The 25,197-nt window shown below is 42.2% G+C and overlaps 1 protein-coding gene across 1 annotated transcript; it reads left to right on the plus strand.

The window, feature by feature from the left end:
* The first annotated feature begins 942 nt into the window (after positions 1-942).
* LOC311083369 (arrestin domain-containing protein 3-like) lies at positions 943-25,197 on the plus strand. Its single transcript, XM_084114853.1, has 7 exons — positions 943-1,224; positions 1,321-1,365; positions 1,465-1,525; positions 15,378-15,525; positions 15,635-15,731; positions 16,285-16,541; positions 20,630-25,197. The coding sequence occupies exons 1-7, from the start codon at positions 966-968 to the stop codon at positions 21,044-21,046; spliced, it is 1,284 nt and encodes a 427-aa protein (XP_083970979.1). The 5' UTR covers positions 943-965; the 3' UTR covers positions 21,047-25,197.

Raw genomic sequence — 25,197 nt, forward strand, 5'->3', positions numbered from 1 at the left:
AAATGTTGATTACCCTGGTCACACTAACAGGTAGAGGCTTATCACCAACCTAAGACATTTTTAGAACATATCACTGAATGAAAATCAGGGTGTTCTTCAGGCGAGATGGATATACCACGTTGTAGATGAAGTAAAAAGCAGCAATAACACCTTCCTCCAAACCAAGCGCCCTGCAGACTGACTGCCCATCCAGTTTGACCACTGCAGGGACCCTTTGAGTCAGCACACTCCTCCAGTCAGCGACAGCGTCGAGTTGTACAGTAGGATATGGCGATGGTGGCTGATCCTGCAAGAGACAATCATCTGATCATCATTTCAGATTCATAACTGTATTTTTTTCAGGTTGTACCAGAATAGCTGTATTCATATATGAATTCCGGTACTTTACCATAAATTGACATGTCAACCATTTGGTAGAGGCCAATATTTTAAAAATTATGGGATTTGTTGAAAAAAAATACATTGAGTGTGGTAACTAGCGACATAAGGAGATAAGAAATGCAAACCAAAAAAAAAAAAAATCAAATGCCTTTTTCTTGGTGGGGCAATTAAAGGGTTAACACATACACTTCATACTTACACATCTTCATACCCCATAATGACAAAGCAAATACACGATTGTGACAGAAAAAAATCAAATTGACAAGTATTCAGACCTTTAAGCACTTTGACAAGCACTTAAAAAAAAAAAACCTTTTGCAAATTATGGAGGCCACTGTGCTCTTGGGAACCTTTAATGCAGCAGAATTTTAGTAGCCCTGCCTAGATCTGTGCCTGATCACAATCTCTTGGTCAGCAGGCTGTTAATGTGACCTTATGGCTTGTTTCTTGTATTTTCAGCAGTTTTACTTTATATAGACAGGACCTGCCTTTAGTTTCCTGCAGGAAGCGCGTGCCTGACTGCTATAAAGGGATATTCCATTAGGATCAAACGTCAGAAGCGGATACTGGCACCAGGAGACGCAATGTCCGTCACTGTTAAAAACATTTCTGTTATATACAGTCCTATCAATCAGAACAATACCTTCTCTAGCGGGGATTTCATATCGGGACATGTCATTTTGGATCTAGCGAAGGACACTAAAATGCAGTCGCTGAGTGTGAAAATTAAAGGGAAAGCAGAGGTTTGCTGGAGGGAGCGTCACAAAAGCACCGTTGTTTACTCGGATAAGGAAAAGTATTATTCCGTAGAGAGGTTTTTCGTTCGGGAGAACAAAACACATGGTAGGAGGAACTACAGTTGTATTTTTTTGTGTTACAATGAGGAGAAATCAGGTCGATTTAACCAGCTTAATTTTGTTCTGTAACTTGATCTTGTAGGTAATGACCATGAGATTATGCTGAGAGATCCATCGGGACAGCCGTGTAAGTCTGGTCGCGAATATTTGATGAATATTGCAAAAAGAGCTTTGAGAATTAATCTGAAAAACATGCTGATCTCTGCTTTGATTTTTGACTTGTTAGATTCTTCGGTTGTGGCACCAGGCCGTCATGTTTACCCATTCACCCTTCAGTTACCTCGACAGTAAGTTACGGGGTTTGTTGCATTTCGACAAGTTCATTCAAGTAAAAGTATAACCTTTGCTTTGCTCCTTAAATACATGCAAATGAACACTGCTTTAGCCCATTTAAAAGTTTTAATATCCAGAAATGTTCTTCCTCCTGCACGTTGGTTATATAGCCAATGTGATCTTGGTTAACAATGGTATGCAAATCTAAAACGTACATTCAAAAGAGTTTGAATAAATAGCCTACATAGGCAAAACATTGTAAAAAGACAACCATCAGATTGGAAAATGGGATAGGCCTACATGTTTAGCATATACATTTATCAAGTGGTAATGTATAGGATTAGAAGGTTTATTTGTGCGTTTCAAGTGAGTAAATCTCTCAAAAAAAATTGTTTTGGGTCTTAATACAGTTTTATCTTGCTGGTGTGTCTTTGCTGCTGTGTTAACCAGTGCATTGTTCTGCCTCAGGATGTTAGTTGCAGTTTGGGGGTAGTATCACAGAAAATCTAACACTTGTTGGGTGAGGGGTATTGTGAATTATTTATTAAGTAGCCTATAACAAATAATTGTATCTGATCTGATCTGCCTCAGGCACTAAAAAGAGAATGTTCACATCGCATGGATCGCAAGGCATGGAAATAAATAACGCTGTACCTTTTGATGTCATCATCTCTTTTTACAATAATCTATTCCAACATATGGAAAAGGGTGGAAGGTCTAAGGCCTAAGAGTATCAACTGCAAGAACAAAAACACTAAACAAATCATTATCTTCTGGCACTGCCAATTTGCTAAGTCTCGCAGGAACATGCAGAAGTCCATTTGTACAACTTGGGAATGAAAATGTGATTGCACATGAATTATTATTATTATTATTATTATTATTATTATTTTATTTTTATTTTTTTTTTAGCAGTTGAAAGGGTTTGTACATTCACATTCTTTCTAACAGCTTTCATTTTTGCTTCCACCAAAACGTACTCGGTTACCTAATGTAACCTCGGTTCTCTCTAGAAGAGGGAACGAGTATTGCGTAAGTAGCTTACGCTTCGGGAAAGTTCTCTTTCTTCGAGATCTGAAGCCAAAAAATTATCCTTAATTTTGCATTTATTGCTTCGCGCCCTCCACACCCTTCTAACCGTCAAGAAGGGTGTGGCCAGTGTGTATATATTGAGGGCTCACAGGCTGAACTCTGGTTTTCATAGTCTGAAGCGCAAAAGCTCGTGGCGCGTCACGGCAGGTTACGCAATACTCGTTCCCTCTTCTAGAGAGAACCGAGGTTACATTAGGTAACCGAGTACGTTCTCTTACGAGAGGTTCTCTCGTATTGCGTAAGTATAGCTTACGCTTCGGGAACCCATTGTCAACGCCGTGCGCGCCGAGCATCCAACACATGAATCCCAGGGAGACCGGGGAAAAACATAACGTTGAAACAGGTGGCCGGTCGGGCCAACACCTGTACTAAGCACTTCACTTCACATAAATGATAGAGTGGCATAGCCGGTCTGTATACATCAGTGGAAATGGTGTGGCCGGCAGCGCGGGCCCACACAGTGCATAAACACGTATAGGGAAAGGGAATAGAGCAGAAACACTGGTCTATTTGTGGAAAAGAATCCTTCCCCTGGTGCCAACCAGAAAATTAACCAGTATGTGGACATAGTCTGCGCATAAGCGACTGGGCAGCATACATGCCACTTATACTGATAACAGTTTAGCCTGCAGGGCGGGAACTTCCAGGTTATAAAACCTCACGAATGTAGATGGGGAGGCCCAGCCCGCCGCCATACAAATATCGTGAATAGAAATTCCGCTGGACCAGGCCCACGAAGAGGCCATGCCTCTAGTGGAGTGGGTTCTGACGACCAAAGGACACTGCAGGTGTTTGGAGGCGTAAGCTGGTGCAATCGCGTCCACTATCCACCTGGACAGGCTCTGTTTCGAGGCGGCGAGACCCTTGGTGCGTCCGCCAAAAGAAACAAAGAGCTGCTCGGACCGCCTGAAAGCGGCGGAACACGTGATGTAAACTCTCAGCGCCATTACAGGGCATAGGAGGTTATCACTGTCTCCGTTATCGGATATTGGCAGAGCCGAGAGGGAGATGATTTGTGCCCTAAAGGGGGTACCAATCGCTTTGGGAATATACCCGTGTCTCGGTCTGAGAATGACTTTAGAGTCATTCGGTCCGAACTCAAGACATGCAGGGCTAATAGGTAGCGCGTGCAGATCCCCCACGCGTTTTACTGAAGACAGAGCTATCAGAAAAACGGTTTTGAGCGAAAGGTACTTAGGATCCACAGATTCAAGCGGTTCAAAAGGAAAAGCCTCCAGGACCAAGGACAGAACCCAAATAGGAACCGAGGGGGGCCGCGGGGGATTCATCCGCCTGGCTCCTCTGAGGAAACGGATAATAAGCTCATTCCTTCCGATTGCCCGGCTGCGCGTCGTCTCAGCGAACGCTGCAATAGCCGCCACATACACTTTGAGCGTGGAAGGGGACCTGCCCTTTTCCAACAGCTCCTGAAGGAAGGAGAGCACTTGCGGAACCCCACATGTGCGTGGATCAAAGCTCGTAGTAGCGCACCATTTAGAGAACACAGACCACTTAGACGCATAGAGCCGTCTCGTGGAGGGAGCTCTAGACTGCGTGATCGTGTTCACGACCCCTTCTGGCAGGTCAACGGGTATCCGTTGATTACCCATGCATGCAGAGACCGTCGCTCCGGATGGGGATGCCAGATTGACCCACCGGCTTGAGAGAGGAGATCCTTTCTCACCGGGATCGGCCATGGGGGTGAGTGCGACAGCCTCACCAGCTCTGGGTACCAAATCTGGTTCTCCCAGCGCGGGGCTATAAGGAGCACTGGGTGCTGTGTTTCCCTGATCCTTGTTAAAACCTGTGGTAACAGGGAGATCGGGGGAAAAGCGTACAGCGGGAGGCTGGGCCAGGTCTGGGACAGCGCGTCCTCGCTTTTCGAGAAAAATTTCGGGCAATGAGCGTTGTCTCTCGACGCAAAGAGGTCGACCTCCGCTCTGCCGAATAGGCGCCAGAGAAACTGGACTGTCTGGGGTTGCAGGGACCATTCTCCCGGGGGAATGATGTCTCTGGACAGTCTGTCTGGACCGACATTCAGTTGGTCCGGCACGTGCGCGGCTCTCAGCGAGCGCAACGAGCGGTGAGCCCACACGAGAAGGCGTTCTGTCAGCTTGCACAGGTTCCTGGATCTGACACCGCCCTGTCGGTTCACATAGGATACCACGGACATGTTGTCCGAGCGGACTAGCACATGGTGATCCTGTATGAATGGGAGGAAGCGCTTGAGCGCGTTCTCGACCGCTATCATCTCCAAAACAGTTTATGTGGAGGCATTTCTCCTGAGCTGACCACAGGCCGAAGACCGGTATGCCCTCGAAAGAGCGCTCCAACCTGAGGTGGAAGCGTCCGTCGAGATAACTTTGCGGTGTGAGATAGCTCCCATTGTCATTCCCCGCTGGTACCAGTCGGCCGCTAACCAGGGCTTCAGTGCTGAAAACGCAGCTCTGAGTCACTCTGATTCGAATGCCGCCGGAAGCCCAGGCTCTGTGAGGCACTCGGGCATTCAGCCAGCATTGTAGCGGGCGCATACGTAATAGACCCAGCTGAAGCACTGCTGCAGCTGAAGCCATACAACCCAGCATCCTCTGAAATGTCTTGAGAAGTGCGGTGCTGCCCGGCTGGAAGGACGCGGCCAGGTGTCGAATGCAGCGCGTGCGCTGTGTCGACAGGCGGGCCGTCATTGCCACAGTGTCCAGATCCAAACCCAGAAGAGGTTGATTGACTGGGCACTAATGAGCTCTTGGTCCAGTTGACCGTGAGCCCCAGGCTGTCCAGGTGGCTTAGAAGCACTGTTCTGTGGGCGATGAGTTCGGCCTCTGACTGTGCTAGAATTAGCCAATCGTCCAAGTAGTTCAGAATTCGCATTCCCCGACCCCTCAGGGGAGCGAGAGCCGTGTCCATGCACTTCGTAAATGTACGGGGTGCCAACGACAGGCCGAAAGGCAGGACGGTGTACTGATATACCTGACCGTCGAAGGCGAATCTCAAGAATGGCCTGTGACGGGGTATTATCTGGATCTGAAAGTACACGTCTTTTAGATCGAGAGATATAAACCAGTCCCTCGGGCGAATTTGCGCGAGAATTTGCCCGGTTGTGAGCATTTTGAACGGTCTTCTCATAAGAGCCTTGTTCAAACATCTTAGATCCAAAATTGGTCTGAGAGCTCCGTCCTTCTTGGGAACGAGGAAATAACGACTGTAAAAGCCCGACTCGCTCATAGAAGGGGAAACCGGTTCTATAGCCCCTTTGCACAGAAGTGTAGCTATTTCTGCTCGAAGTAGATGTGCTACTTCTTCATTCACTCTCGTCTCGGTACGCGCCTGAAAGCGCAGGGGGCGGCGAGCGAACTGCAGAGTATAGCCCTTTTTTACTGTGCTTAGCACCCATTCTGATGCGCCTGGAATAGCTTCCCACGCTTTTGAGTGTGAAGCCAGGGGCAGAATGGCCTCCGGGCTCTGATCGCCGCGCGCCGCGGGCTCGAGAGCTCGAAACGGAGGGGTGGGCGCAGCGCGCGCGCTCTTGGTGCTTAGATACGGCGGATCGCATGCAGCGATAGCTGGCCGTTTTACACACGGTGTCCCGGTGGCTTGGACGGGGAACATATAGTGTGAGGCGCGACGCGCGAGGGCGGCGTCGGGGCGAAATGTTCTTTAGTATGTGTGAGCGCTCGAAGGCGGGCACAAGACTTACATTTAAAACATGACCGGTCGTGAGAGGCCGTGTGACAGAGCGGGCAGTGAGTAGGTGTGGGCACGGTGAGGTGGACACGTGACCTACTTTTAACACTCGAGCGGCTTCTGCCTGCTTTGTGAGAGTGGGCTCTGTGAGAAACACGGGATTTATAGTGCTTGTGTGCAGGGGTGAACACGGAAACGTGGGCACATTCACTGCATTTGAAACACATACGGCGTGAGCCGTGCAACCAGACATTATGCTCATTTGAGATTTCTCTGGGTCGCCGTGAGAACGGTGGTTGCGCGCAGGCGAGCGGGTAGATATACCGGCTCGTTGACTGCGAAGTAAACATCTGCAGTAGCCGTGGCAACGGGGACTGACAGAGCGTGAAGCTTTGACAGTGGTCCAGCCGCAGTGGGACTTAACCGTCTTTTCTTCCCTCGTGTTTAGACGCTCATAAATACTCGAGCACCATGAGTAGGAGTGGTACGAGAGGCGGGTTCATTTTCTGTATGTAAGAAAAACTGGCCGCGAGCTCGGAGAAGCAAACAGCATAAATTTTTATCTGCCGCGAGAGCCGGGATCGAACACAGGTCTTTAGCGCGAAAGCCTATGATTCTGCCACTGAACCACAGGGGAGAACACAATACCTTTCAGTTAGCGCGAAGATATAAGAGAGCGACCTCATGTTCGTTTGCAGGCGTGCGTGTATAAAAACAGGCTCGTTTACTGCAATAGTAATATTTCCAGCCGCCTGAACTTAAGAGGGGACTGAGAAATGTGTGAGAATTGGCGGTTTGTCCGGCCACAGCGGGACTAAAACACTCTCTCTCCTCTTTTCGCCGGTGAGTGAGGCGCGCGCGCTGAACGTTGCTCGTGACCGTCCGCTCTGTTATCCCTTGTGAACGGCGCAATCTGCGCGGCCCAACAAGGGGGAGAGCGGGTTCGCTTTCTGTATGTAAGAAAAGCTGGCTGCGAGCTCGGAGAAGCGAACAGCATAAATTATTAATTGCCGCGAGAGCTGGGATCGAACTCGGGTCTCTGGCGCGAAAGCCTAAGATTCCGCCACTGAGCCACAGGGGAGAATACAATAGCTTTCAGTTAGAGCGAGCATATAAGAGAGCGTCATGTCTTGTGACGGCGTTTGCTTGCAGGCGTGCGTGTATTTATAACAGGCACGTATACTGCGATATGAACAATTCCAGTCGCCTGAACTTAAGAGGGGACTGAGAAATGGAGGTAGGTCCGGCCACAGCGGGACGAAAACACTCTGTTCTCCTTTTCGCCGGTGAGTGACGCGCGAGGACGGAGTAGCTTTCTTGTAACGTAAAGAGAGCTCCAAGACCGTCCGCTTCTGCCATCCCTTGTGAGCGGCGCAGTTTGCGCGGCTCGAACAGAGGGAGAGGAAGCTCGCTCCGAGACCATCCGCTTCTGCCATCCATTGTGAGCGGCGCAGTAGCGCGGCTCGAACAGAGGGAGAGTGTCTATCTCATTCGCCTCATCCCCTGACGCGGCGGCGGCGCGGGCGAGAGCCGGCGGTTGAGCGGCCGGGAGGGGGGGCGGAGAGGGCGAGAGAGAAGCTCAAGGGAGAGGTTCCGGCGAGCTCCTCAGTCACAACAGTCTCCGGTGGTCTCTGCGAGCGGCGCTTCTTCTTGCGCGGCCCGGCAGGGACAGGCGGAGCGACAGCTTGGTCGAAAACTTCAAGTCGAGCCCGCAGGGTCGACATTGAAAGTTCCTCGCACTCGGGGCAGCCGCCCGTAGAGAGTGCGGTGGCGGCGTGCTCGCGGCCCAGGCAGAGAGCGCAGAAGAGGTGGCGGTCTCCGTTGCTGAGCGGGGCGCGGCACGAGCCGCAGGAAGAACGAGGCATTTTGACAAAAACCCCTCGTGCTCTTTTAGAACAGTGAGAGAAAGTGTGTGTCGCAGGGCGAACACACACAGCAGTAATAAAAGGATATGTCGCCGGATAGCGTAGCAGGCACGGATGGCTGAAGGCGGCGAAGGCGGCCGGCTTCCTCAGGCGCTGTCCTAAGCTTGCTGGTCGCTGGTTTCGACGGCGGCGGCTTCTCAAGATCCAGCGATGCGAAGAGCTTCGCTGAAGACAAGAAAATCAGAGTTCAGCCTGTGAGCCCTCAATATATACACACTGGCCACACCCTTCTTGACGGTTAGAAGGGTGTGGAGGGCGCGAAGTGTGGTGTGACGTCACGCCGGGCTCACTGGTAGGCTTAAGCAGTTGCCGCCTGGCAGCCAATGAGCACGCTTATACAGCTTGCTTTGGTCTGCCTGCCGCTGCACTGCGTTGACAATAAATGCAAAATTAAGGATAATTTTTTGGCTTCAGATCTCGAAGAAAGAGAACTTTCCCGACGCGTAAGCTACTTACGCAATACGAGAGAACCTCTCGTAAGAGAACTTGGGTTTCTTGTTTTACCTTAGTACTAATTACATTGCCAACTATCTCCTTTGTTTTCTTTCCAAGAAGTAAATCTTTTCATTTAAATAACTATACAACAGCTCTGTTTAATTAGTTTCAATTAGAATAGTAGAATAGTAGAAACGTTTGTATCATTGCTTTGTTCGTCTAGTGTTTTTGCATGTGTGTAAAATCAAGTCAGGCCTTTTTGTTTCAGGGCACTCGAAACTTCTGACCCTTGAACCAGGTGCTTGAGTTCAGGAGTGCATTAGTTTTAAGTCCAAAATAATGCACAATCTGCAGGGTTTTGTTTTGTACAGATGTTGGCAGTGGCATACATTTTGTGTTTGCTGCTTCAGTATTTGTAGATTTATTTTTACATGTTTCTATGGTATACTGGAAAATATAAGTTTTAAAGGCTTTTATTGACAAACATATTCGATATGCAAATAATCTATATTTGCAGTGTTGACCCTTGTTCATAACCTCTTATCTGATAACCTGCTTATCTACTGGCTATCTACTGACCTACCTTTTTTAAAACTGCACTTTTTGGATGTCTCTCTTATCTAACACACCCATCTGAGGACTAGGCGACATCCACACGAAGCCAGAGCTTTCCCTATCCGATCTTTTTTTATTCCCTCATTCTAAAAAAAAGTTCCGTAAACACAGCGTTGTTTACATGCCAGACCAGTATGTGGAGCTGAAATTCTGCCACAGAGATACACTAAACGCGGAGAAGAATCTGCCGGATCCGTCAGGACGAAACGCCAATACGATACAAAATGTTTATGTATACAGCTAAATGGGTCTCCGTGTGGACAAGGCCTTAAGCCGCCTTTCCACTGCACACGACATTTGCATAAGATTGTCGCATTTCGCCCCCTACACGGCAATTTCTTTTATTATTTCTTTTTGCGTCTCCAGTAAATGAGTGCAACAACAAGAGCCTTTATTCTCTGTGCATTTTGTGTTTCGGATAACTTTTTTTTATTTTTTTTAAGTATTAATAATTCTGAACTTGCGCACACTGATTTGATTGGACTACATTGGAATACATCACATCCGGTCGGCTGGTCGCATATGGTCTATTCGCCGAAGTTCAGATATTTCAACGGATCCAAAGCTCAAATCAGATCCGAATTTTCCACATACACATATGATCGGAACTCCTCGCAGCTCCCGTACGACTCTCCATCGGAAATGAATGACTTCCAGTCCAACGGCTGTCGTTTCTCGTGTGTAGTGCAAAGGCGGCTTTAGTCTTTACTAGTGATCTTATGAGTTGAATCAGGTGTGTTTGATTAGGGAGAGGTATAAACTGCTTGTGCAGTACTGGGGGTACTCCAGGACCAGGGTTGGGAACAACACTATCTCACGACCAATTCGTACGAATTTGTACGAGTGAGAAAAAGGTGGCTAATTCGTACGAATTTGTATGAGTGAGAAAAAGGTGGATAATTCGTACGAATTCGAATGACCTCACTTTGTACGAATTAGCCACCTCGTAAAATTCGAATTGCTGTGAGATCGGGTTGGTTGGGAACCACTGCTTCACTGTACATGTGTCAAAACTCTGCTCCTGTTGGGCGACTGTGTTGCAGAATTTAGCTCCAACTAGATCCAAAACACCTGCCTGGAAGTTTCTAGTTATCCAGTAATGAAGACCTTAGCTGGTTCAGGTTTGTTTAATTAGGGTTGGAGCTAAACTGCTGGACAGTGGACCTCCAAGAACTGAGTTTGACACCCCTGCTCTATGAGATTAAGATCCGGGGAGTTGACTGTCCACGGATCCAAAATTTTGCTTTGTTCACAGTGTTCCTCAATATTTGTTTATTTAGTTTCTTTATTAAAACCTTTCAATTAGATCCTTGCCTCTGCCTGTTTTCTCCAGCTTCCAATCGTTACAGCTTGCATAGTTCTTTGCAATAAAAACTAATGGAGTGATGTATCCAAGTGGATCATACACAGACGAGACAATTGACAGAATTCCTCTTCATGCACATGGCTGACCCTTTAAGCTTACTGCAAATTTTAGTTTGTCTTACTACTTTATGTCAAGAATTAATTCTATACGAGACTGTTGGACTCAAGATCAAGATCCTTTATTTCTTTAGCCCTGTCTGATAGGAAGATGGAAGCTATCACCATTCTACTGTTGCTGACCCATTTGTGCAGACGAAAACCACCCATTGAGCAGGCCATTTCAAGCTCTTTACATAATTTAATCGCATCAGCTTCAGTTACCACATATTTTAACCAATTGTCTACATAAAAGTGGTTCTTGATTGTCTCTATGGTTTCAGAACAGAAAGAGTCTTTGAAATCCTCTACAACTGGCTCTTGTTGAAAGTGTAAACAAACACAGATTAGGTTGCTAGTTAGGTTTGGTCCCTGGATGAGTTTACAATTCAGAGACACTCTTTGAAAGGATGCTGAGCAGTCAAATACAACTCTTAGGTTTCTCTTTTTTAGGAAGTTCAATTCCATTTTGTTTGCTTAATGTCCTTTTGAGTTCTTTCAGCATGTCTACCATGCCCTCTAAGAAAGACATTCCTCATGATATTGTTTGTTCTGTTGAAACAGACTTTTCAGGGAAGTGGCAAGCTGCTGTGCTTGTTGATAATTGTTTGATTACATCATCCTCTTTGAAGGGTAATGGTAAATAATAATGTCCACTTTGTAATTCCACACATTTTTCCACAGTTGACATAAATTGTAAATTGTCAATGACAACTGGAGTCAATGACAAAGCTACAAAAAAGGCATTTGTGATTGTGTATTTTATTCACATTAATTTATAATTATTGCATTCTAGTGGCCAGGTATTTAGTATCTTTAGCATCCGATTGTAATTTTAAAGACGAAAAAAGTCTATTCACAATCTAGTTATCAGCCAGTTGTTACCAAAAAAGTAGTGCTTGAAAAGTCCTTGAAAGTCCTAGAATTTCATTTTACAGTATCTGTACGCACCCTGTATTAACAACTTTCCACAGTTCCATCAGTCTTGCAGCATTTGTTCCAATTAGCTATATAATAGGGGCTTGCACACCGGAGGAACCTTTTCATAGTTCCTAGAACTATTGGCGAAAGTAGACGGATTTTGGCGCCGCAGGTACTAGGAACTATTTTAGTTCTAAGAACTCTTTTGGAAGAACTAATTTAGCTCCTACTTCAGAGTCGGGTCTAAACCAACACTATAGGAACTATCCGTGATGTTAGTGTACTCTGATTGGCCGAACGGACGCGAAACACCAACACCCGCCATTTTTAAAAAAGGCTGTGTAAACACACAGATTATAGCCTATATATTTACTCCACAAATTAACTCTATGAACATGGAAAACAGTGATAGATGGGACTCTTAACCTTTACGCTGAGGAGAAATTCCAACGCAACTTCGAGGGAACCAAGAGAAACATGATTATGTATTTCTGCTCAGCTAGCAACACTGAACATCAGTCACACGGCATACGCTAATAACTTTTCATTACTGTTTACTTTCTATGTATAATAGTTCTATCTAACATAGGACTGTTAGACAGATCGTAAACTAATGAACACGGAGAATGCAAGCATTGTTTATTTTTGCGTGTCTTGCGTCACTTCAGAGTTCCTACTGGCGGTGCGAATGCAACCAGAAAACGTTCCTAGGGGAACCATTAGTTCTCAGGGACCCATCCTGGTTGTTAGTTCCTAGAACTATCCGGTGCGAAAGCCCCTAATGTCTGCTTCTAACTGTGCTATTTTGACTTCACTCAATTGACGACATTTATTGATGAGTTCTTGTGTGGTTGTGTGCTCCGTTGAGACTAGCAACCTGTCTTGCATGTACAGTTTGGTGTAGGTATTGACTTCCATACTGCTTACTTCCAAACCAGAGACTACACTTCTTATCACAGATGGACTGAGTTTTATGGACTATTTTTCTCCACTGATCTCGTAGCTTGAAGGGGGACTTAGGGCGTTTTCACACTGGGCACGTTTGCTGCTGTCCGATTCCAAGCGTGAATACGACAGCGTTGGTCTGGTTTCACACCCAACTTGATTCTAATGAACTGTGCAAATGAATTGACCATTTGCGTTTATCTTACGTCATCACAAACGTGCACGGCACATGATGGAAAATTGAACATGGGTCAAAATATTGTATGTTTTATTAATATGGTGCCATTATGCTCAGCTTAGTAAACAACACTTGGACTTGTATGGGTCACATGAAGGCAGCTTTCTGCTGCTTGCAAACAGAGTCTTTTGAGGAGACAGTGGATTGACATTTGCTGCCCTGGTTGCACTCGCTATGAATACATTGCAGGCTCACTCTCGCTCGTATCCCAAGTAAATCATCAGCACTATGATCCCTTACATGTGTTTTATTTAACTAAATACATCATAATTGGCTAAAATGCATGCGCTGGTTACTTTACTTCCTGAACACTTCCCGAGTCCGTGTTGCTTTCACATTCATGGAATCACGGCACAGCTCGAGTGCAACCGAACTCAGACCACCTCCTTCAGGTAGTCTTGGGTTCGGTACCCCGGTGCACACCCGGGTCCGCATGACTGCTTTTACATTAGCAATTTTTCATGCGAACCGTGTCCCGTTCCGAACTAAACTGCCAGTGTGAAAATGCCCTTAGATACAAGTTTAGGGTTGATGGAATTTGTAGTTCATTCATAAGTCAACATCTTCACAAAAAAGAGGATACGATCATAAAGCAAAACCATCCTCAGCCTTGATAGTAGTCAATTTCAGTACTTTGTCGACATATGATATTGATATCTTATAGCGTATGTCGACAAAGTACTGAAATTACTTTTTTTGTTTCCAAAGTTCCATTTCAATGGCCTTTTGCTTCCTTGTAGGCCTTACACCATGTCCTAACTACATGCGACGCCGCGACACGCGATAAAAGGTATCTTTTCCATGTTAATCAGAATTTTTGTCCTAACCAGCCGCGACAGCAACACACAGCGATTCTATTTTAGAAACTTTTTTTCAGATTGTTTCAGTAACTCGTAAATGTAAAATGGTGTAATATTCATGAATTTGATTATGTACTCATCCATTTCGTTGAGAGTGCTGGGAGCTTGCCGAGAGAGCCAACCCACGCGCTCTTCTGATTGGCTGTGATTTTTGATTGACTACATTGCGTCCCATAGTTGCGTTGCGTCTGGTGTGGACAGTCAAATTATTTGTCGCTGGAATCTTATTGCATCGCGTCTGGTTAGGACACGGTGTTATACGGATCCATATGCAGAAATGTATTGACAAGATTTCTAGGTTGCCTCCTTGTGTGCCTGCCATCTATACTTCCTGTTTTATTATGCCCCTTTCAAAAGACTTGATGAATGACCTATACTGAAGGGAATCACCATCAAAACAATCTGGGAGCAGGAATAATTTCAAAATTTAAAATTTCAGTTTTCCTTTTCAAAATAGCAGTGAGAGATGAACTGTAAATTTCCCTTTTGATATGGTTCACTCACATTGCATCAGTAGCTGATGTGATGCGTATGGGGAAAACTCAGTTTTTCTCCAAATACTGAAGCCTGGTTGGTTCACGTCTGTGCACCAACTGATGCAATTAATTAATTAATACATGAATTAACTTTGGTTCAAATCATAATGATCTACTCCCTTCTTGCAATCATCTTTCATTAAACCCTCACAGTTGCCTGTAATTCTGTAAACTCAGACAGTTTTTGAATGTTTCCAAATGTTTGTAAACAGTTTCATTAATTTCACTTGGTTCAACAAGAGCATCTATTTCATTTCAATGGTGTCTATTACATTTTCTAGTAAAATCTGAGTTTCCTCTGTATGAGGAGATTCAATTTTAAAAGTTTTCTTTCATTAGCAACATCTTGTTCCTTTTATTTCTCTATTTCAAAATCTCAACTCAATATGCCTAAAGATTTAGATGTTTAAATGAACATTTCAATTGAGAATATTCAATAAGGATTCACAGAAAAGGTACTTTCGCTCTGCAGTCTTATCACTTTTTCTCCCCATACTACGAGGCCTTTCCTCGGTCTAGTCTGTTTCATTCATCATCTTGGAAATAATCCATCCATAAATTTATCCACAGTCATTGTCCTAGTCCCAATTGCCTGTGCTTTGTAGAACCCAAAAATGTACAACCCAAGTCCAATGAGGTCAACTAATTAATCCATACAAAGTTCCACAATGAAGAAGGTTTCAACCTTTTATAGTGACTATTACACTACTTGATCTTTTCGTGTTTCTCAATTAAGATGTACTTTAAAGGAATTTATTAGTGCTCCAGTGAGGTGATATAATGCTTTTTTTTTATTGCACATAACATTGTTCAAGAGACATGCAAAGGGCAGCAATCCAATATTTTAAACCAAAACAAAACAACAAAAAAAAGAATGAAATGGGCAACAATTGAAACTTTTTGTCTTTTACATCATTTTATAGGCACAATAATGTCCATATGCAGAGCACTGCCCAACCAGCAGATGTCATTGTTCTGACCCTTAAGTCAATTTAATGGCTCATACATTCTCAAGTAAATTGAATGGCTCATATAGCACATATTGAATATAAATATTACTTTTGCCTATGTTATTTTCAAGAATTTCAACCTTTTAATGATACTTTACTTTCTGCTGTACAATTACTGTGTTTACACATGGCATTATTTTCTTATAGGCACTTCCCACCAACCTTCAAAGCTTCAGTTGGAAAAATTGTCTATACTGTGGAGACAAAACTATCCCGATCAATGCGTATTTCTAACAAAGCCAAAGCAGAGTTTCTCTATTTCCCCAGCCCTGATGTGTCCAATCCTGAACTAATGGTGAGACTATCATTATTGAAAATCCCATGCACTGTCTTTCTAATCTATACCATACGTTCCTCGTTTTAAGGTTCAGTTTCCTCTCTTTTACTTGTTTTGTCTGGTTTAGGCACCACAGTACAGAACCAAAGATGAACAAATGAATCTCTTCTCCTTTGGGAGTGTCTCCATGAACATAAAGACTGAGAAAATGGGATACTATCTTGGTAAAATTATATATATATTATAACATCTCAGCATGTTTTTTTGTTTGTCAATAAACTCAAAGTTGGATCTTGTAGACAACCATTTTAAGGGGAGTCTTATTCAAACTATTTCTGAATCTTTGTAAGAAGATGAAATGTATATAAAATCGCAAACATCTCTGGAGTAGGGGAGAGGTGGATGGACATTTTCATGAGTTTCAGATCATGTGATTCAGCTATTGTTATAATTGACAAAAAAGTTACACATTTTAGGCATGAAAACAACCATAAGTCCCTGAACCCACACACCACTTGTAGAATTATTATGTTTGGGTTTTTTTCAATGTAGCATATACTTATTACAGAGCTTGCACAAAATGTATACATACAATCATCATGTTATCACTACAGTTCTTTATACATTTGTTTATTGTGTATTTTTTGTATATCTCATATGTAACATAATTCTGAATTAAGAGTCCTGTTTTGTCCAAATAGACAGAATCATAGTTTCTAGTGATAAGTCATCAAGTAATTTTAATTTAACTAATTGTCTTATTGTGTCTCACTACAGGAGAGGGCTTGAAAGTTTTGGCTGAGGTTCAGAACAATTCATCCCGTACAATCAAGCCAAAATACTGCCTGTATGAAAAACACAGTTTTTTCGCAAAAGGAAAGAGAAAACTTCACACACATGACCTTTTTAAAGAGGAAGGGGAACCTATTGAACCGAACTCAAGAAAAACCATCACCAAAGTGCTGCCCATTCCTCCCAGCCTTACCATCTCTATCCTAAACTGTAGGATCCTCAAGGTTGAGTACAGACTCAGGGTGAGTTTCAGCATCTAAAGCAAAGACAAATAGTAAAATTGCAATGAAATGAACAAATACATTAGATTGGCCAGCCAGGTCTCATTGTTAATACATAGGTATTAAAGGGGTCATATGTTGGTTCTAAAAAGAACATTATTTTGTGTATTTGGTTTAATGCAATGTGTTTATGTGGTTTTAGGTTAAAAAAAGTCATTATTTTACACATACCGTACATTATTGTTGCTCCTCTATGCCCCGCCTTTCTGAAACGTGTAGATTTTTACAAAGTTCATCGTTCTTAAAAGCACGTGTGCTCTGATTGGCCAGCGATCCAGTGGATTGTGATTGGCCCGAATACCTTACACGTGTGACGGAAATGTCACGCCCCTTACCATATTTGGAACATCAGCTCCCAAAGCAATAATGACAGGTGATAATGTTGGCACTACCTTATCAATTCGAGCCCGAATCTGATCCAGAAAATGCAGATGACCAAGCTGATCGATCAACTTTGCCAGCACGACTGGACCAGAACGTATCAGATTGGTAAGGCAACACTTCCCATAACACCTGATGTACTCGTTACATCATAAGAAGAATGGCATCTACGCTAATATTAGTCTCTCTGTTAATCCCGAGGTTTATCGCAGTCCACCGGATCCAAGCCGTATTCAGATGTGATGAAGAACCTGCACCTGGACACGACGACAACGCAGTCCTGAAGTGTCAACTAGTCTATCCCCTGTGAAGGCCTCCTTACCTTCCCTTTACCTCTGTACAGTTAAAACGTTACAATGATTCCAGTTCACATGGATACGCGGAAGCGACAAAAAATTCTGTATTATGAAAAGGCCAGACAAGTAATTTGGTGAGGTCAATTTGTAAAGAAAGACTACTCGCCTGCGCACATATATATGTAAACTCACATATCTATAGACACGCCGTCAGCGTTTTCACAGATTTGGATTTTTTTAAGCTTACGTGGAGATAATGTTTTTCGAATTTTTTCAACGCCTGCACCTTGGAACCTTCACCTAGTTTGCGTTGTTGTGCAAATAAGCAGGTCGGAGTGCATTAAGGGTTTTCTGTTAGAACGGTGTTGTGTTAGGGCCCCTAAGTTAATAACTAATGATCTTTGCAACGGAAGTGAATCAATCAAAACTAACTTTAGCTGGACAATAACTTTATTCTAGAGCTACTGTAAAGCCAAAACAATCTCTGTTACTGTAATTTCCTATTATCACTGTAAAGCTGATTTGAAACAATCTATATTGTTAAAAGCGCTATAAAAATGAAGGTGACTTGAATTGGTAAGGTTTTATTTCATTGGGGACATAATTACTGATTATAATGACTTATACTGTCTTTTTACGTGTTGCGCTGCGCTACGGGGAAGAACACTATAAACATAAAACCATGTCTGCATTTTTGATCGTAGAAACGACAAACAAGCGTTACTCTGTACTGCTCAAAACTCACATTTGAATAGTCGGTAGCAAATTTTTTAAATATGAAATGTCTGAGTCCGAAGCGCTGGACTGTTAAGATGGAACTTTAGAATCAGCCTTTGTGCACAGCTGGACTTGTACTCTCTGGAAACAGTCCTCCTGAAAAATGTTTTCGAATATTTTGGTTGTACTGTTCTGGAACGATGTTGTAAATAAAGCTTAAAGGACAAGTTCGGTATTTTACACTTAAAGCCCTGTTTTCAGATCGTTTCTGATGAAATAGAACGGTTAAGATTGAAATTTGGACACATGCTGCTGGCCCGAGAATTTTCGGTTTCTGTGGTAGCACCCCCCCACCTCCACAATGGCTGCATAGTGGAACAATCCTTCCTAAAACGCATTAAACTTTCGTTTACAAAGACGTGAAACTCACCGAGTGGTCAGGGGTGTTCACTGATATGCTCACACAAAAATCGCTGCAAAAGATGCTTTCCAACATGTTTTATCGTAGTTTTTGTCCAACTCCATTGACTTGTATTGGATGTGCTGTGAGGTACGGTATTACTCCGCCGCCGGAAATGGAAATGGGGTTGTTTGTAGGCTGGAGTGTCTATTATTCAAGCTGTCAACGGAAGGGTGTGAGGCGTTTGGAAAAATAGCTCCACAGTTTTACAACGAATGGTAAAACACCTGTTGGAAAGCATCTTTTGCAGCGATTTTTGTTTCAGCATATCAGTGAACACCCCTGACCACTCGGTGAGTTTCACGTCTTTGTAAACGAAAGTTTATTGCGTTTTAGGAAGGATTGTTCCACTATGCAGCCATTGTGGAGGTGGGGGGGTGCTACCACAGAAACCGAACATTCTCGGGCCAGCAGCATGTGTCCAAATTTCAATCTTAACCGTTCTATTTCATCAGAAACTATCTGAAAACAGGGCTTTAAGTGTAAAATACCGAACTTGTCCTTTAACCAATGTTTTCTAATTGTGTCCGCTTTTGGAAGGCAAAACAAAGTAGTTTGGCTTTTGCAACAAAAAACACAGCGTCTCCACGACATGGCAGCGATGGCGGCAACAATAATACAGCGAGAATAAAAGTTATGCCTTCTTTCTTTGTGTATACATTTGGCCAGTGTTATGAAACTCTGTCCCCACAGACTGACGTAGATTTGTGAGGGCGTGTTTAAACAAAGCGTTTTATGAAGGCGTGGCTGAGCCTTAACTTTTACAAAGAATATGCACAAACAGCTACATAACACACTAAAGAAAAAGGAAAACAAGAAATTGCATCATATGACCCCTTTAATATGTAACATTTACAGCTGCAAAACATACATTTTTGTATGTTTAAAAGATGCTGAAACAATATGGGCGTGTTGACAACATTTAACTGACACTTTTAGTAACAATATAGCATCAAAAAGATATTTTGAGCCATTAATCCTACTCCTACCTCTAAACCTACTCATAACCATTTCTTAAAAATATGTACAGTTTTAAAGAAAAACATAACAGACAGACAAGACAATTATTTATTTATTGCAAAAATGTCTACCAAACTACCAAAGTAGTTCAAAACAGCAGTCGCAGTCCTCATTAGCATAATATAATAGTTTTGTATGAGGTACGGAGCAGGTGGAGCTGGACTTCATTTGGCTCTGCAGAGAGCACCAGATAAACGAATAAAATTGATTACTTTTGTGAATTTATTTTACGTTTTTGGTATATTATATGATTCCATTGTCAGTCACAGCATAGGACTATACTGAGAAAATGCCTGTTTCCAACAGCAAATGGAATAAATATTAGGCTACATGATAAACAATGGTTTAAAACGATTACAGAAATGCTATTCATTTTAAGGGTTTAAAGTGTAATCTTGTTTAACAATGTAATCAAAACTAATTTGCAGCAGAAGTCATAGAACAGAGTGAAATGTTATCATTTTTATGTTAACTGGCTTTTAATAAATGCGACTGAAAACAATGCCATTGATATGACAATTTAATACAAAAGAATAAAAATAGAGAATGTGAAGCTGACGTCATGCCCTGTTGAGTTCTGGGTAACTGTCTTGTTTAGACCCCATATTAGTAGGATCCTGCTGCCTTATTGCTAGTGAGTTTAAGGCAGTGTTTTGAATTTCTATCGTGATTGTGAAAAATGTCGCCATTGTAGGTCATTCATGCTGCATCAGAATTGCCATAGTAACTCATATCATCGTTAAGGGAGAAAACTGAACAATGTAATACGTTTTTTCAACTTGTTTTTTGTTTGGTTTAAAATCAAAACACTGCCTTAAAATCACTAGCAGAAAGGCAGCGCGGTTTTCCTAATATGGCATCTAAACAAGATGCTAAACCAACGCAGTGTGACGTCAGCTTCACATTCACATGTGTATGAAAACATAAGTAAAAGGACATGTGGTAGAACCAATAGGCCTACACACAAATACTCCTGAGATTAAATTGCAGCGGCATATCTGTGTTTTTTATTTTTATTTAAAGCTGTATCTTGACATGTTCACTGTCTTTAAAATCAAGGTCTGTGCTGATAGCTCATCTTGTACAGACAAAAGTTTCTGTTAACCACTCCTAATTGAATAATTTGTTGTTGGGTTTTTTTGTGTTGGTTTTTTCAATGTACGTTTTGTGCCTAGGTCTGCCTGGATGTTCCATTTGCTTCGGAGATCAAATTCCCAATAGTGATTCTTCCTCTTCAGTCATTATCAGGTGTAAGTAGTGCTACACACAGTGACTTTGGAATCTGGAATCAACCACCAGGTGGCAATGCGCCATTTAATATGGTTGAACCACCTGGCCATTGTGGTGCTCTGGGCTACCCTGGACCTCCTCTGAGTCAATATCCTGCTCCTGGTTACCCTGGACCTCCTCTCAGTCAGTTTCCTGCTCCTGGTTACCCTGGACCTCCGGGTCAGTTTGCTCCCCCTAGTTATGATGGACTTCCCGGTCAATTTGGTCCTTCAGTTTCACATCAGTCTGACTCATCAGCTCCACCTCCATATCAGGAATGTCATTTGTATCCACAGTGTCCAGACCACCTTGAAAAATCTTGACAAAATGATAGAATCACCTTGTAGGTTTGTTTTCTGAATATTATTTTTTACCTAGATCGCTAAAATGATTCATATTATTTTGTGCCTGTTTTAGTAAGTGATGTCGACTGTAATTAAAGGGGTCCTTTTATGCCCTTTTACCAAGTTTTAATTTTGTTTTGGGGTGTACTACAATGTTTTCATGGTTGATTGTTAAAAAAAGCCTTATTTTTCATATATTTTTACAGTTTTACAGCTCCTCTCTCCCCAGTCTAGCTTGAACGCACCATTTAGTTCCTGTTTTGATGAGGCCCCTCCTTCCAAAATACGGAATGTGCTGTGATTGGTTTGTTGGCCCAGTGTGTTGTGATTGGCACCGCTTAGCAGAGAAGCGCATGTTTGGGAAATGTCACGCCCCTCCATAACTGCAAGTTCTTCTCTAATGTCAATAATTAAGGATGGCGTAAATTTTAAACAAATTCAAGCCAGCTTCAGACCGCAACAATGTTAACGAACAAGAGGATCGTGCAGAACGGATTTCAAGCACAGACTTTGCAAGCACATATTTTACAGGACGTTTCAGAGTGCTATGTTTTTTGGAATTTTTTATAGATTATCCACCATTTAATCATATTTGTCGGATACTATGGTAATACAAACAGTAATTGATCACAAAACCATGGATAATTTTCCTAAAGAGCGGTGCAGCCTTACAAAAGCAAGAGCTTACAAAAGCTACAGTAAACACTACATCAATACTGTAATGCTAGTTAGCAGGCTAGCGGAGGCAAATATTTGCCCTTTGTTTACATCATAGCAACTACATACAACTTATACTGTTAATAGAAAAAACAACTACAAATAATAAGACATACTTACTAGTTGTGATCCATTATTAACAGATTGTGCCGACAAAGTGGGAACAGCTACGTCTTTCAGGAGAAGCTCTTGTCCGTAGCCTGCATTGTACTCTCTTAGGTTCTGGAAGTTGTTCTCCATAAAATTGCAGCGCACAGACAAACGTTAGGGTTATAATGTTCAGGAACAGTTTTAAAAATAAATTAACCACTAAGTTCATCTGCCTTAGGACAAACTTTTTCCCAATGTGGAAAAAACAAACAGAGACAACACTCTTAATCTTCTCTAGCACAACTCAACCAGGCATCACCCCTTTTTTTGTGAATTCCGTGGGTGTAGATAATTTAAATGAGTAACATTGTGACTTCACAAGAACCGGAAAAAATGCGTTGTAGTTCTTGAAAAGAGGATTCTGTTAAAATATCTCCCTTTGGAGTGGACTCTGTGCTTTGTAACCTTGCAGATCTTTTTTTTTATGCTCAAACAGCAACATTACACACTGAAGTTGAAAAAGTGAAAAAGCATAATAGGACCCCTTAAAGGCACACTATGTAAGATTTTTGGATTAAAAACCACTAGAACAATGTTATATATTTAGTTGACTTTTGTATTGCATTATCCCAAATGTTTCCAAGAATGTTTAAAATGAGAAATTAGCAATGCGTCGCCTATCAATGACATCATACCAGCGTTACCCTCGATTTCTGGATTTATTCTGTAGAAACCATGGAAACACCAAAGACACTTTAAAATGGTATGTGTTTTATTAGACAGGTGAGCAATTGTTTGAATACATTCATTGACAGAAAACTAATTATTATATAGCTCAACAGTTAGTCTTATTGTTTAAATCTTGTTTTCTTGATTTACCGCGAGTACCATGTTTTACCATACCTAATATCGATCTAGCTTACTGCAGTGTGTAACAAGTGTCTCATAGTAGCCGCATAGTAGCGAACGCACAGAGTAGCATTATAACATAATTTTCAACACACTCAAATGTAAACTGTTACCCCACATATATGACCAGAAGAAGCGGAAGAGGTCATCTGCGGCATAATAAAAGCTCCACTTCTCGAGCCAAAATCACGTTCATCATCAAGCTACGCGTTTGTTTTGAATAAGCTACCTCTAGCTGCGAAAAATTACATAGTGCTCCTTTAAAGTTAAAAACAAATCCTATACTGTTTTTTGCTCTATTTCTAAACCTTTGGTATAGTGTACATTCTCTTGAAAAAGATAAATCCTTCTTTATTATGAAGTATACTGTTCTCCAGAAATTGTCTATGCCTTATAAAGTTGAAGGAAAACCCTTGGATTTTTGATTTTCTGCATAAATTGTTACAAAATAATCAGATTTTCAACTGTCATAACAGCGAGTCTGCTGTTAGACTCACATGACTTATTTTCATGTGAACTGAACACTGACTATACTGCAGTTAGATTAAGTATTGTATATATTTTCATTTATGAATGAATATAAAACATAAAACTGAAATTACTCATTAATTACTCATATTATCATTGATAATCATCTGTGCAAAACATATGCTCTGCATGCATGTCCCCTCTGCCTGTGCGCATGTCTCAAGTTAAGCTCTGGGGTGATAGAGAGAGGATCACCAACAGGAAGTGCATGTAGCAGTTTAGGCAATTCACTGCTGATTCAAGATATGAACATATTTCAAGGTATGACAAAATTCAGCCAATCAGCGTTCTCTAATCTAATCCAAAAAGAGAGAGATTTTATCAGCCCCAACGAGCCACAAGTTTTCATAAAGATTGTATTCAAGGTAAAGACGATTGCAGTGACATGCAGGATTCTTGTATTATAGGAACATGCAAGTCTGTTATTAATAATAAGCAAACAAACCATGTATGTGTTTTGCTGTGTTTAGTAATTCTGAACAAAATCCACGTTAGCTATATGCAGTAAGGTCAAGGTGGATGGTAGGGGAGAGTGGGGTGATTTGTGCAAGGGGGGGGAAGTAGTTCCACCCTTGTTTCTGGAAAACCATAGAAGAAATTGGTCATGTGACCACATCATTTTGAAAAACAATCACTTTTACTCGTCCTCCAAAGAAGAGAGACACATGGCATGAGAGTTAAGCATATTTTAGTGCAAAAAACTGTTTTTTCCCTTTCAAAGTAAAATTTCTATGATTAAGGTTTTTTGATTGTAGTGTCTGAACAATTATAGACAAGTTTGAAAACATTTCACACATGTTTTAGTGCTTTAGTAGGCTACACAATGAGTCTATACAGTTAGCATGATGTTAGCTCTTAACTGCTGGATCATGCTAGTTTTTCAAACTTGTGGGTCCGGGGTGATTTGTGCCAAAGGGCCTGGGTTAAGTTGTGCCAGATCCAGACCACCTAGACCTACATTCTCACAGGGGATAATCTTGAGAAGTGAGGAGATGGGCATGCCTCATCATTGTTTTACTTGGGCCTGCCTGTTATTTGTTTAATTTAGCTAACACTGATTTCAGTTTTGAGTTTGCACTATGTTATTAAAGAGAAGTTTTATTCCGTTTTTAAGTGGCCTATGTCACAACAGGATGTTTAGAAATGAGCCTAGTCACTTTATTCTTATATGTTACATAATTGACAAACAGCGCTATGTCAACAGGCATCTATTGCCAAAGCCTTTTTGCCTGAAATGATTCACAAATATCATATATTGTGTTGCTATGGTGCTCTAAATGGTTGCTAGGGCGTAGCTTGATAGCTTCACAATGATCCTGAGAGACTTATTGGTCGTCTGAGTAAAATGAGCCCACCCCCTTGTCTCTATGACACTGTGATCCAGAGTTATGTTCAATACAAAATCCCTATGCAATTGACCATAGTAGGAAAAACGCATGCTATGGTATTCCAGGGTGACAATATCTAAATAAACCTTAAATGAGTAATTTTGTATTGAATTTATCTTGCTTTCATATAGCATTATGGTTCATAACATTAAAATGTTCTGTTTTACTTCAGAAATCACTGGCACAATTTACCCCATTGTATTCCCCCAAAGGCACAACTTCCCCCGCACCAGGGGCAAGTTGTGCCATGAGACCACTTTTTTTCCAAGAGCTATATTTCTGAAACAATTTATTTCAGATCCAAAGTTATTGTTCTCAGGGATGCACCACATCCTGAAATATATGTACATCCTTAAGTTGAAGGCATTACTGCCGTGGCCTCACTTTAAAGTCACTTTGAGTAAAAACTGGCACAACTCACCCCACTCTCCCCTATAGTGGTCTTTTGACATCTCCATGTGGTGCTGTTTGGTATCCAGCTTGACTAGTATTTATTTA

This window comes from Abramis brama (assembly GCF_963993115.1).
Source record: "Abramis brama genome assembly, chromosome: 5".
In the NCBI taxonomy this organism is placed as follows: Eukaryota; Metazoa; Chordata; class Actinopteri; order Cypriniformes; family Leuciscidae; genus Abramis; species Abramis brama.